Source organism: Sebastes fasciatus, chromosome 1 (genome assembly GCF_043250625.1).
Source record: "Sebastes fasciatus isolate fSebFas1 chromosome 1, fSebFas1.pri, whole genome shotgun sequence".
NCBI lineage: Eukaryota > Metazoa > Chordata > Actinopteri > Perciformes > Sebastidae > Sebastes > Sebastes fasciatus.
The window spans coordinates 30510464-30523238 of record NC_133795.1 but is presented as its reverse complement, the minus strand read 5'-3'; the positions used below and the strand labels follow the sequence as shown (position 1 = coordinate 30523238).

At 40.8% G+C, this 12775-nt stretch overlaps 1 protein-coding gene across 22 annotated transcripts in view; it reads left to right on the top strand.

Annotated features, from left to right (window-relative positions):
- r3hdm2 (R3H domain containing 2) overlaps nt 1–12775 on the top strand; it is a 67719-nt gene that overhangs the window by 25337 nt on the left and 29607 nt on the right. For 13 of the 22 annotated variants that reach the window (XM_074642513.1, XM_074642478.1, XM_074642546.1 and 10 more), the window contains 7 exons: nt 3556–3714; nt 4910–5067; nt 5234–5456; nt 6468–6509; nt 10832–10918; nt 11088–11232; nt 11972–12050. In XM_074642513.1, coding sequence (XP_074498614.1) covers nt 5298–5456; nt 6468–6509; nt 10832–10918; nt 11088–11232; nt 11972–12050 — 512 coding nt within the window. In that variant the 5' untranslated portion in view covers nt 3556–3714; nt 4910–5067; nt 5234–5297. Of the gene's footprint in view, nt 1–1404; nt 1431–3555; nt 3715–4909; nt 5068–5233; nt 5457–6467; nt 6510–10831; nt 10919–11087; nt 11233–11971; nt 12051–12775 lie in introns of all 22 variants that reach the window. The other 9 variants (XM_074642605.1, XM_074642577.1, XM_074642518.1 and 6 more) reach the window with 2 other exon arrangements.

Genomic DNA, 12775 nt, shown 5'->3' with positions numbered 1-12775 from the left:
TAAGTTACTCTGTTAGACACCTGCAACTGTGATGCTGTCTCATAGTTGAAAGAAGAAATGTAAAAATGGTTGTTGGTATTTAGGGGTGTAAAGGTACTCAAAATTCCCGGTTGCGTATGCACCTTGGTTTTGGGGTCACGGTTTGGTACATTTCCAGGAGGAGAAAGACCATGACAAGGAAGATAGAATCGCGACACGAGGCCGCGGACATTTGTGTCACGTTTCAGAACCGTTACACCCTTATTGGTAATATCATTTCATTGTTCAACCAGCTTTGTGATTATTGTGATTATTATAGTGACATTCAGAGAAGGGAGACCTCGACAGACCTTTGAGAGTTAAAAAGGATGCATGCTGATTTTTGGAGAGAGTAGCAGAACAATTCAATGAACTAGACTAGATTAATAATGAGCTGTCGTGAGACTAGCTTGAAAAATTACCACAGGTACTTTAAAAGTGGTGGATTTTACATGTGGCCTTTGTGTGAGCTTTTTGTAAAAGTGGTCGGGAACACAAAGTTCCTTTATCGGGTTCGAACTGGCCTGTTCTGAAGACATTTAATAGGTTATCAACATGCCTGATGAAAGCATCCCTATCCTGCTGTATTACACCAGCATGTTGATGTGGTTTTATGAGGCCAATATGATGTGGATAAACTCTTTTGCTATGATGTAACTGGCCATAGTCCTGTGTGAATCATGTCTGCAGCCCCAAGTGATGATGCTGACAGTTGGCAGAGAGATGCCAACATCAGGCCGACCGACACAGTGACTGAACTGGGACACAACAGGCAGTGCTTCTGCCGGTATTGTAGATGTTGAGTCTGCAGTGTGCAGCCTGTATTATGATACATTGTAGTTAAGTTCTCATGCCCATATAACACTTTGTGTTACCACTACATACGAATAAGGATGTTGTTTATTAGAACTAGTTACAGCTAATAGTGGTGGGGCAAGGAAAGTTATGACAATACTATGCTAACATGGACATACTTTTGTGTTGAGATAATTATTAGGGATGTGACAATGAGGACATTTTCCTGCATGGAAAGGTTTCTACCCGGCGCTGCTCCGCCGCGCACACCGGCTGTGACCGCTCTGTCCTCGGTACGGCGATTACCACATTCACGTTATGGCATTATAGCATTGGGTTTAAATCTGAAATATTGCCAAATTAGGCGCTTTTGCTTTTCGCTTCGAAACCAAATCTCTGCCATCGTCTTGTCTGTCTCTCATTCCGTATGTGTGAAATCTGACTACTACTGGCTCTCCTCATTAGCTGTGCTCAGAGCTGCGATTTAAATTTTTGTTGATGCAAACATAGCACTTCCTGTTACTGCTTGTGTTTAATCTGTCATTTGAATGTAATGTGTTAAATGGCATGTATATGTGTGTGTGTTTTAAGGTGCCGTTGCTGTTTGTCCAATAATGGTAGGTCAAAGGCAACTACAGGACTCATTTCTTCACTGCTCATCTCAAGAGGCTTTATCAGTTCAGCAGCACTAATTTGACTCTTTACGACTTTATATCCCATGACCTGAATGACTGAGAGCCCACATTGTTATTTGTATCAGTCTTAAGATTTCCAGCAGCAATAGCACATCCTGGTTTTTCCTTTCCATCCTGCCCTGTTCTCTCTGCATCCCTCTCAGTCTGTGCACACCGCAATCCACATATTTATTTTTAATATCATTCTTCTCCCTGCTCTTCTCACTGGTACTCGCTCAACACAAATGGCAGCAGTTGAGAATGACGTTACCATCTCCTTGGCAACACTGTGGGCAGGTTTGTGTGTGTGTGTCGAGGGAAGCGGGGTGGGGGGATGTCGAGGAGAGGGAGCTGAGGAAAAATAAGAGGGGTATGGGTGGAGGAAGAGAGAATAGGTAAAGCTGGGTTATTCATAAGCACCCCATTTCTGGCTCTGATTCACAATTTGTCCTGCAGCCCCTCCCTGCTGTTGCTATGCTATTGGTCCGCTCAGCTGTCAGATTGACACTTGAGATGAATGATTATCTTTGCTTTCTAATCCAAAACCATTCATTCTTTCTGGTGCAAGAATACACCGTATGTGTGCGTGTGAGCGAGCAGAAGGAGGAGGTTATTTTGAAGAGGCTGGTTGAGGCATTTGCATCTGCCTACAGTCGATCGTGTGACTGTGTTCTCTGCTGCTGTATGGCAGGCTTATATAAGCAGAGTGGGGATGGGGCATGTGGATGTCCTGGTCAGTGTTATGCTGCTGCTGATGCTGCTGCTGATGACGCCTTTGCTGTTGCATTGCCTGGGTCTCCCCACACTGGGAATCCCTGCCTAGTTTGTTCACTCATCTCATCTATCCTGCAGCACAGCACGGCAAAGCACAGCAGCACAGGCAGGGACATGCATGAATGGCACTCATCCATGCTGCATGCATGCAATCTGGCAATCACGCTTCTGAATTTGTGCTCGCTTGCGCTTCATCTCGCTATCGCATGCGCATATGGGATTTCATGCATACTTTTCTTTCTTTCAACAGGCATGTGGAATGTATGTTGCTGTTGACCCTGTGATACCAGAGGATATACTGTAGGCTTGTAGGACAGATGGATTGTCATCTGTGTCTGTGTTTGTGCATGGGTGTAATGCCTAAGACATCAGAGGTACTGCTTTAGAGCCAGAATTCACCCCAAAGCTGTTTGTGGTTCTGTGTCATGTTTTTCCATGCTGGGAAAATGGGTTTAATGATGTGTAAATTAGAGGAAGTAAGTGAGGGCAAGAGCGGATACCAGTCATGATAAGGACGGGATTATTGCTGAAATAACTAGGGACGTCACAATAACAGGAATTTAGTAGTCAAATAGCAATACCAGTGAACACATCATGATGATGTTAGAATTGACCTTCGCCCAATATATTACCATTACCAATAGAGCCTGAAAGCATCACAATATAAATCAATGGCACCTCGCGTGTTGAAATCGGCAGGACGAGAGCTAGTTAACATTAGCTGTTAACAGCCGGTAAGCAGCACAGTTCTGTATCTATAGAGGGTTTAAATGGGAAAAGTGCGTGTCAACTCGTTGTTGGAGAGAAGACAGAGCGAGAACGCGCAGCTGGTACAGGTGAATCGATAGTGCGGAAAATATAGGGCTGGTCTCGACCAAAGCAATTCTTATTCGAATAACACGATTTATCAACTAATCGATTAGTTGATTTAATCGACAGATCTGTAAAACAGAGTTCCTCCACAAGGTATCACACAAAAGCACCACTTTAAATCTCGTGTTTACCAGAAATATGCTTATAAGTTTCTTGGAAATGAGTCATTCGGCATGAAAAAAGCATCAAAAACGCTGCTTTTTGAACTTCTTCTCAGAAAACGCATATTTCCCATTCATAAAGAGTGTTGCCCACACTATAGAGATCCGCAGCCCTGTGTGCCAATAGGCTCTGAGCTTTCAGCTGCTTTGTCGCCCTCCCTGCTAGAATCAGCAGCAGCAGCAGCAGCAGCAGTGATGAGTCACTCGGTGTGTGAAACATGACGTCATTCGTGTCTTCCTCTTCTGTTTTTGGTGTCCAGGGCTCCTGACTGGAGGACAGACCATGCTGCTGCACTGAGCCGGAGGGAGAGAAAAGAGAGAGGCCCCAGAGGACCGCTGAGGTGGTGGCTGGCCTGTTGGTGTGCCCCTCCCCTTTGTCTGGCCGGCTAGCTGCTGCCTCTTCAGTTCACCTGATCGCTGTAAATATTGCTGCCTTTTTTTCGTTGTGCATGTTTATATTCTCGTTATATTGTTCGACTAAAGACGTGTCTGTTGGAGTGGGTTTGTAATCATGTTGGGTAAACTAAACCTCTAAATATTTTTTTTAATACAACAATGATTTTATTTTGTAACTGATTCTCATGAATGGAATGGAAATGTTCTGGCTTTAGCTAAAATGCCTTGGCACATAAAAGATGACAGTAAAAGTGAAAAAACAGTATTGTTGTTTTTTTTCCATTCAAGTACCTTATTCAGTTCACATTTCCTTACTGGCGCCAACCTGCTGTTAATGTCTCAAACTGGATGAAAAAAACAGTTAGTTTCATCCATCGGAGTTGAGTTGTCACTAGGGGCATTGTAAGCAGTATAAATGTCACGTTGGTAGAGATTTGGCTTTACCGTTTGTTCTTACATTATAAATAAAATATGTTCCTTGCGGTCCTTCTCCCCGAAATGCGGCAACCTATTCTGAATATGTAATAAAACAAAACAGTTGAAGAGATTAGAGATGCACGACATCCGATATTTTCTAACTCATTTTCTAACTCATTTTAGGCAATTTCCAATACCAATATGAAGTATGCACATATTTTTCCACCTAATTGCAGAGAACATCAGATCTCTCCTAAAGTGGAATTAACATATTATTGTGCTAACTATTATCGTGACGGACCACTGGCAGATGCAGACAGAAAATATAATGCTTTTCAAAATGCAAAATTACAAAACAACTGCAATAGTTCTCTTCATTTTGAATTACTGGTATGTTTTAAGGTTGTGATGTCGCTGGAGGAGTAGTACAGGGCGCACTTTCACACATACACACATGCCTTTTTTCTTTTTCGGGTGCAGGTGGGGGGAAACAAATAATGCTACACACACAGTGACAGACCTGTTAAATGTCAGGCGCACCGGTGGACCAAGGAAAATTTTTGTCTCACGTCTCTGGAGCCCTGTAAAACATGCCATATTTATTTGTATGAAACATATCGGCCTGTCGTATCGGAGGAAATTCTGGCCAATGCCGATGTTTCATTTTAAAGTCTTTATCTGCCGATACCGATGACCTGCCAATATCATTGTGCATCCCTAGAAGGGATTAATGATTATGCTGCAGTCATTTAACTCATAACTTTGTTAATTTTTTTCCATCTATGTGTTGTTTTCTCTCAGCCCCACCCCGAAGGCTAAGGCTTGCTATGGACTGCGCTTCGCCCCCTGCTGCAGCCCAGCCCAGTATACTACCTTAGTGGTTCCCCTAATCTTCCTGTGTGTGGTTCCCATCCAGACTCACAGTACGGAGTCCAGCACAGATCTGGTACCACCTACAGGTAAATAGTATAGGTGTACATTCTCACACAAATACTGTACGTGCCTGTCTCTTTCTCTCTGCTTTCTCTCTGGTCATTTATCGTCAGAATTTGTACCGCCATTTGGTGTTTAAAACTGTCGGAGCGTTGAATTCCACTCTCTTTTCTCTTGCCTCTTTTCTATCAGCCACTCCTGGGTTCTCCACCCAACCCCCTCCCCAACTCCCACCCTCTCCCCCTCCCCTAAGAAGATGTCAGTGAGCGTGACAACAGACATCCAGCAGGAGGGAGAGAGTGGGCCACTCATCGAGCCCTGCAGTCGAGGCAAGACCTCCCCTCAACCACAGGGCACCAAGGAAGGGACAGGAGATGGCCTGGAGCCGGAGGATAGCTCCCCACAGGATGCACAGGTAGGAAGAAGTGACAATACAAAAGTACTAGTAGGAATTTTTAGACCATCACATTGTGTATTACAACGATGGATTTGTTTAATAATTGCATAAAACCAATTCAAGGCAGGAAATTAGAGTGTGTTTACATGCTCTGCAATAACCTGGCTACAGTAAAACCAGCATTTGTATTCAGCTGGTCCATAACAATGTGTCTCTCCTCCTACCGTCTCTTCATCTACCATATTTTTTAGACATATTTAAAGTGTTTTAGAGAGGACAGGCTCTTTTTTTCTTACATTTGTCTGAATTTTACACACAACCGTTTAGTTAGAAACTGACTTATTTAGACTTGTTTCAGTTTTAGCCAGATTTTGGATTTGATTATTTTGGATACAAGGACACACTCGTAGAGAAATCTCTGTCAGCCCACCGCACAGCCGTCACAGGGATGCTTTCACTGTCTGAAAATCTGTCAAATGCACATGCATCTATTAAAAGCCCTGTTACACACCCAGTTTGCAAATCAGGTTTCTCCAGCAGAAATCAATCCAAGTTTCATGTTCTTTAAATGAACACAGAGACTTTGCATTTAAAAGTGTATGTATTTGCATCCCTATTCTATACACCTGGTCACTGATCTGAGCACACTAGGTGCATGCAAATCTTTGGAAGGACTTCTAAAAATACATTTATCATGCAAAACACATGAGGTTTTGCAAATATACACAGCTGTATTACCGTAGCAAAAACTAACATTTACCTCTGTACTATATTGTTCCACAGCCTTCTCTTTATGTCATACAAATTCATTTTTGGATTAATTTAACATGAAATGTTTTACTATTCAGTGGTACATCGTGAGCGTGGGAAATTTCTGAACCACAGTGTGTGCTGGTAGCAGTCTCTTTACAAATGTGTGTCCGTATCTAATCTGCATTACAGAGTTTAATCCATAGCTATTGAAATCTTACGTGAATTTAATGTTCACCTTATTAGTAAGATTAGTAAAATAACACATTTGTCTTGCAGAAACGGGCTCCTAATCATAGCCATGGCAGGAAAAGGGCCAAGGTAAGTCATTTGTTTTAAGCTATTTTTTTTGTTTTCCCTTTTCTTTAACTACAAAACCAGTTACTTTCTAAAAGTCACTCAAATAACTTCATAATCCTGCTCCTTGAAATAACCTCCTGCTGGTTTGTTGTATAAGAGGACCTTCCATTATTAACATGCTAATCCTCTCAGCTACAGTGGACCACCTTCTTCTTATCATTGGCTTCAAATCTTTAAGTCCCATGATCTCCAAACATTACAACATACCTAACCATCAATTTTACAGATATCTACAAATAAGAAGTTATGTAAAAAGTAAACAAATAAAAGACATACGAAATATTCACCCCCTGTTGAAATATATTATAAGCAATAATAATGGCAAACTCAAATATACAATGGGTAATGTATATAAAATCTTACAAGTGAAAGAAGAAACGATGAATATAAAGATAAAATGGGAAGAAGAGTTGGGAACACAAATAACGGATGAAGAATGGAAACAGATGTTTAGTGAAATACATAAAACAACCAGTTCCTTGTTCTGGAGAGAATTCGCTTGGAAAATAAATACGAGATATTTCTTGACACCTGAAATAACTTCCAATTAGTGCTGGAGAAACTGTGGTGAAAGTAATGCAAATCATTTACACATTTTCTACACATGAAGTTTATTGAATTTGTTTTGGTCAGAAGTTTTTAAGTTTATGGAAGACATTTTAAAAAAAAACTATTTAAAGGCAGAGCATGTCATACTCGGGGAAACCTCCAATTGGTCTAGGTAAAGATGAACGTTACTTATTTAGACTACTCAGAATCACAGCACTGAAGCAAATAACCAAAGGTTTGGAAAAAAAACTAAACCCCCAGATGTTATAAAATGGAAAAGTTTGATTCGAGAAGTAAAAGTTATGGAAAAGGGAACTCAAAATAAGGAATATGGAGGATGTTTTTGAGAAGAGATGGACTCTGACAGAAGGAAAAAATATAGCTACATAGGTACACATGGGTTAGCATGCATGCACATATACCGTACATGGGCTTGGAAGTGACCTTACATGTGAAGACGGACGCACGTGTAGGCCCATATAAATTATATTGCTATATCTCTGGTTCGCCAAATAAATTAATAAATCGTCTTCCTCCTTTTTTGAAAGTCCTACTGTTGGTCTTATCTCTCTGGCTCTAGCTCTGAACAAGCTGCATTCAGATACAGCGTGAAGTTGATTTGTGTCTTGCTTGAACTTGTTGACTAGTGTTGCAGTCTGCGTCTTTCGGCCACAAACTGCCAATGGAAGAACTCTCTGACCGACTGTATGGACATCAGCTGTGTCTGTGTGCATTCACAGTGATACAACACTTCACTTGTTTCGTGCCGCGTAGTTTGGATATGCGTCAAAGTCTTGCCTTTGACATTGTATGCATTCTTACCACCTCTAAATATCACTCCACACTGCATAATGTAGCTGAACAGCAGCATTCACCATATTTTGTTAACTAAGCTGTTTTTTGTTGAATTATTGTTTTATCTATTTTTTAACTCTTATGACAGCCCTGGGCATAACACTCCATAATAAAAAAATATGAATTTCTAAAAAATGTGTGCATCGGAGGAGTAAATGAAGGAGACCTTTATACGGTCATAATTGTTATTCACACTTTAATTGTAGGTGTACGGAGCTATGAACCCTGTATAATTACATCATTAGCTCATTGATTATTGTCTTAAGTTGTCACTTGATCTTAAATGAAGCTGAAGCTGAATGACACTGTAGCTCTCCTAAACTGAATTTACCTTACTCATAACTTGAAGATATACGTATATTGTTTTTAGGCCTGTGCATCTTTAAAGGTGTCAAGACAGTGGTTGGTCATACTTGGACATGAGAGTTCAACCCTATCTCTGTGTGTTTTGGGAGTGGCTTTCTAATGTGACATTGCATGCTTGCCTTAATAATGCATCCTGTAAAGGGGATAAGATCAAGTTGGTGCTTTTAACAGTGAAAACTTTCTTGAAGTTGGATCACCCTAGTTTCATTTCCCTCTTGGTTTTGGAACATAATCTGCAAAGTGACAGCGTCCTTATCAGCTATGTTGTATTGAGGCACTTTGTGTTCTCCATGTACGACTTCAGCTGCTCCTCCATTCCTCAGGGAACCCTATCATCACACATTATTCAGGCTTTTATGTTTTACACTCTTACAAGTATTTATATACATTTTAGCTCTTTGTTATGGTATGAAAGCACAATGTAAAAACAGAACATGCAATACACAGTCAGCTAACCTCTGAAATTAATTATTTCCTCTTCCTATCAAAATATCAGGTGAAAGGAACTTTGTTATTTCATCATGTAACCTGGAGCATTCAGTTATAAAACAGATGATTTAAGGTTCGTTATTTTCATTGCTTATTTTCAATCCAAAAAAGCCGAATTCGAATTTTAGAAAAAAATGTGAAAGTGATTTTCAAAAAAATCAATAATACAAAAAAATCGTGAAAAGACTGATTGTATTAATGCTCTTTGCGATGCAAGCACCCTGTAGTTTAGATCAGCATTTAATATTATTCTTTACTTCAAGATACTCTGGTGCTTAATCAGCACCTCCCAAATTTTGTTCTTAACTTCATGTTACTACTAGCAGTTGTTTTTGAGCTGTGCTTGTTGTAAGAGGACCTTGTTCACTATAAATGACAATGATTAATGTCATGTTATAGCAGGGAACATTTAGGGCGCTTTCACAAGCCAGAACTTAGTCCGTTTTAATCAAACTCTGGTGTGGTTTGTTTCGGCGGTTGTGAGCGCAGTAATCTAAGTCTGATGAGGACCAAAATAACTGGTTCAAGATCGCTTGCAAGAGGTGATCTCAGATTGTTTCCAAGTGAACCAAAACACAGGCTGCCTGTGTGGGCATTTGTTGAGATGGAAACAGGTAAATGACAGGTTAACATGAGTGAGAGAGGACTGACCAGAGGCCTGTACTACGAAGCGAGTTCAACATACCCAGGGTATCTTCTCGTTATCTGGCTTAACTAACCCTAACAAACAAGATCCCGCTAAGCGGTCCTACGAAGGTGGTTATCAACTCGGTAAATCAACCCAGGGTTTCTCCATCTGGCTATGATGTTTGCAGTTTATGACAAATCAATGGACAAGTATACAGACTTGCAAGCCTGACCGGCAGACTGGCACTTTTTACAAAGGAAGAGACAAATATATAATATATTAGACAAATATGAGGAAGTTAAACACATAATCCAAGCTAAAAGTAACACAGTTGAAGCTGCCAAATGCAGGAAGGACAGCTGGCAAAAGAAAAACTCCAAATGTGTGAATGCGTAAATTAACAGACTTTAACTAGTCGTCTAGATATAAATAGCTTTAAGAAATGTAATGGATGGATGGATGGATTACAACTCATTATGCCCATTAACATAAACATGATGTGTATGACTATTTGAACCTTTTTTCAACTGTGTCCCCGTCTCCGGCGGTGTGAAACGGACTCAAGAGCAAGTAAAAAAATAAATATAAAGATATAATTCAAAGCGGTAAACACCCACAGCATACAGCCAGCTGTCCTTCTTGCATTTGTCAGTTTAAACTGTGTTGTTTTTTGCCTGGATTATAACTTAAACTTCTTCATATTTGTGTAACATTATCATACTATCCCCGCACCGAGCTCTGATTGGTCAGTAGGCGGTGCTTTTATACGAGCTGATCTCTTATCTGGAACATAACCTGTTCTGGAGCAGGTTAGCTGATCAGCATAACTTACCATGGTGATCTACCCCGGTAAGAAGTGATCCACCTTCGTAGGACGTAAAACCCAGGGTTAACCCTGAAGTTAGCTCGCTAACGCCAAATCCTGCTTCGTAGTACAGGCATCTGGACTTCTGCAGAAGTCCAATGTTTGCTTGACATCTGGGCCGAAGAGACCATACAGAATATGTTAAATATTATCCACAAAAATAGTGAGATAAACTGAAGGAAAAGGAATTATTTCAGATTCATTATCAGTAATAGAGATAAAACTGTTTTATATCTGAGATCAGTGCCGAGTCAAAGTGAAAACACTTCGAAAGCAATATATCAAAGTCCGCGATTTCCTGCATAGAAGTGGCAGCTCTCAAGACGTAAAAGATAAATACGCTCCTTTGTATCCTACACGCCTCTCAGCTAATTATTTTTTAAACCAAAATTATCAATTTCACTCTGATTCGAACTAGACAAACGGACTATGGCTTGTGAAAGCGCCCTTAAACTGATCTGCTACATTTAATATTCCTAAAAAACAAACTTGATTTGTCCTACAGCTAATATATGTGTGATTCTATTTCAGTCTAATGCCAAACTGAAGCTGGTACGGAGTCTGGCAGTGTGCGAGGAGTCCTCTGGTCCGTTCTCCAATGATGGACTTCCAGAATCGGTACTGTTCCCGTCTCTAACCCCCAGCCCCTCACCCTAACTTTGTCCATACCCTGCAGTCAGCCTAGCCAGCTATTCCTTGTGTATTCAACTACAATTTGTTTAGGATTAGCAATGCTTAGTAGACTAAACAAAATTAGAATTCAAAATTTTACCATCTTTTCTCATAGCAATGGAATGTGGTTTTCCAGGATATCATCCAGCTTCACATCAGCTGTCCATCAGACAAGGAAGAGGAGAAGTCCTCAAAGGACGAGTATGAAAATGAAGAGAAGGAGAAGAAGGACAAGGCTCCGCGAAAGATGTTGTCACGTGGTAAGACGCAACTTTGGAGATAAAATACATGTTGTAGCCTGTTTTGGTACCGTGTTTTTATTCTTACACAGGTTGAGATTAAAAGCTCTGTCAAATATGTGATAATAAGTTGAGCTAGTTTTTTTAAAATGTAATTCTTCCTACACAAATACAATGAATGCTATAAAACAGTGTCTGTTAAAATGTCCCATATTAGTCATTTTTAAAAGGTTTTGTGGTGTCTGTTGCATGTAAATGTGATGTCCACTGTATTATTAATACCCAAACTAATATGATGTCAAGCTAATTTCTCTGGAAGATAATGGGATCCCTCCCTCTTCTCTTTCTAATTACCTACCTCACTCCCTCTCTCTGCAGAGGCCCTCAGGTGTCATTAGACTCTGAGAGCAGCAGAGATGAAATGGCTAGCCCAACTGTCTAGTGTAGTGGAAAATAGTGGAAATGATCCCCTGAAGAGTGTGTGTGTGTGTGTGTGTGTGAAAGCATAGAAGAACAGCGAGCTGGTGTCTCATGCTATCTGCGTCTTATGTTTATCCTCTCTGAACAACCTGGAATGTCGTTGCCGGTGTGTTGGGATGCCATTTTAGGAGCTATGCTTAGCAGCGTTTTGACTTTGCTCTTTCTATCTCCCCTGCACTTTACGGAAGTGTCACTCGCTTTCTAATACTGTACCTAAACAGTCGCTCAACATTTTCTTCCTCTTGCCTGCCTATTTACTATTTCCTTGTCTCTCTGTTAGACTCCAGTCAGGAATACACTGACTCCACGGGCATCGACGTCCATGAGTTTCTGGTCAACACACTGAAAAACAATCCCAGGTATGAGATCGCCACCAAAGGTTTACTAATATCCACACCTGTAACAACAGGAAAGTATGAAAAATAACTAGATGAGAGCGAGCCGGTCATTTATATTAATTCATTAGGTCCTTAACATATCTGTTTATACATGGCAAAAAGAAAATATAATTTGATCCAGCCGACTACTGAGATGCACTGACTAGCAAAACACCTGCTAATTCTTGAAGCACCATGTAATGCAGTGTTAAAGGGAAACAATCACAAATGGTAACATTATGTCCCCGTTCAGACCTGGTATAAACATGTGTCCTCAGTGATCGGATCACAAGCGGACAGCTCTAAGTACAGGTGTTAATGCACTCAAGACGCATTGAGGACACATTGAGATCGGATCTTTCAGACCACATTCAGAGGTAGTGTGGGCCACATATGACCACATTCTTTTAGCAGTGTGTACGCGAATGTGTCCTGGGCCACATTGAGGACCGCCTACTCAATTGATGTCCTGCTGGGCTCCGCGGGATCACTGCGCTCCTCAGGTGAATAAACAGGCAGACAGGGGCGCTTGTCAGCATGGAAACAGCCTCTGTGCTCTACTGTATCCTGTCAGTACAACTGTATTTTATTAAAATATATCTTGTTTATAGGCTACATATCTACGGACTATCAGATTAGGCACGCAAAGTGCATTGTTATCATACTGTCGGAGATGTGTTGCTGTTTTTGTTCCGTTGCTTTGCACG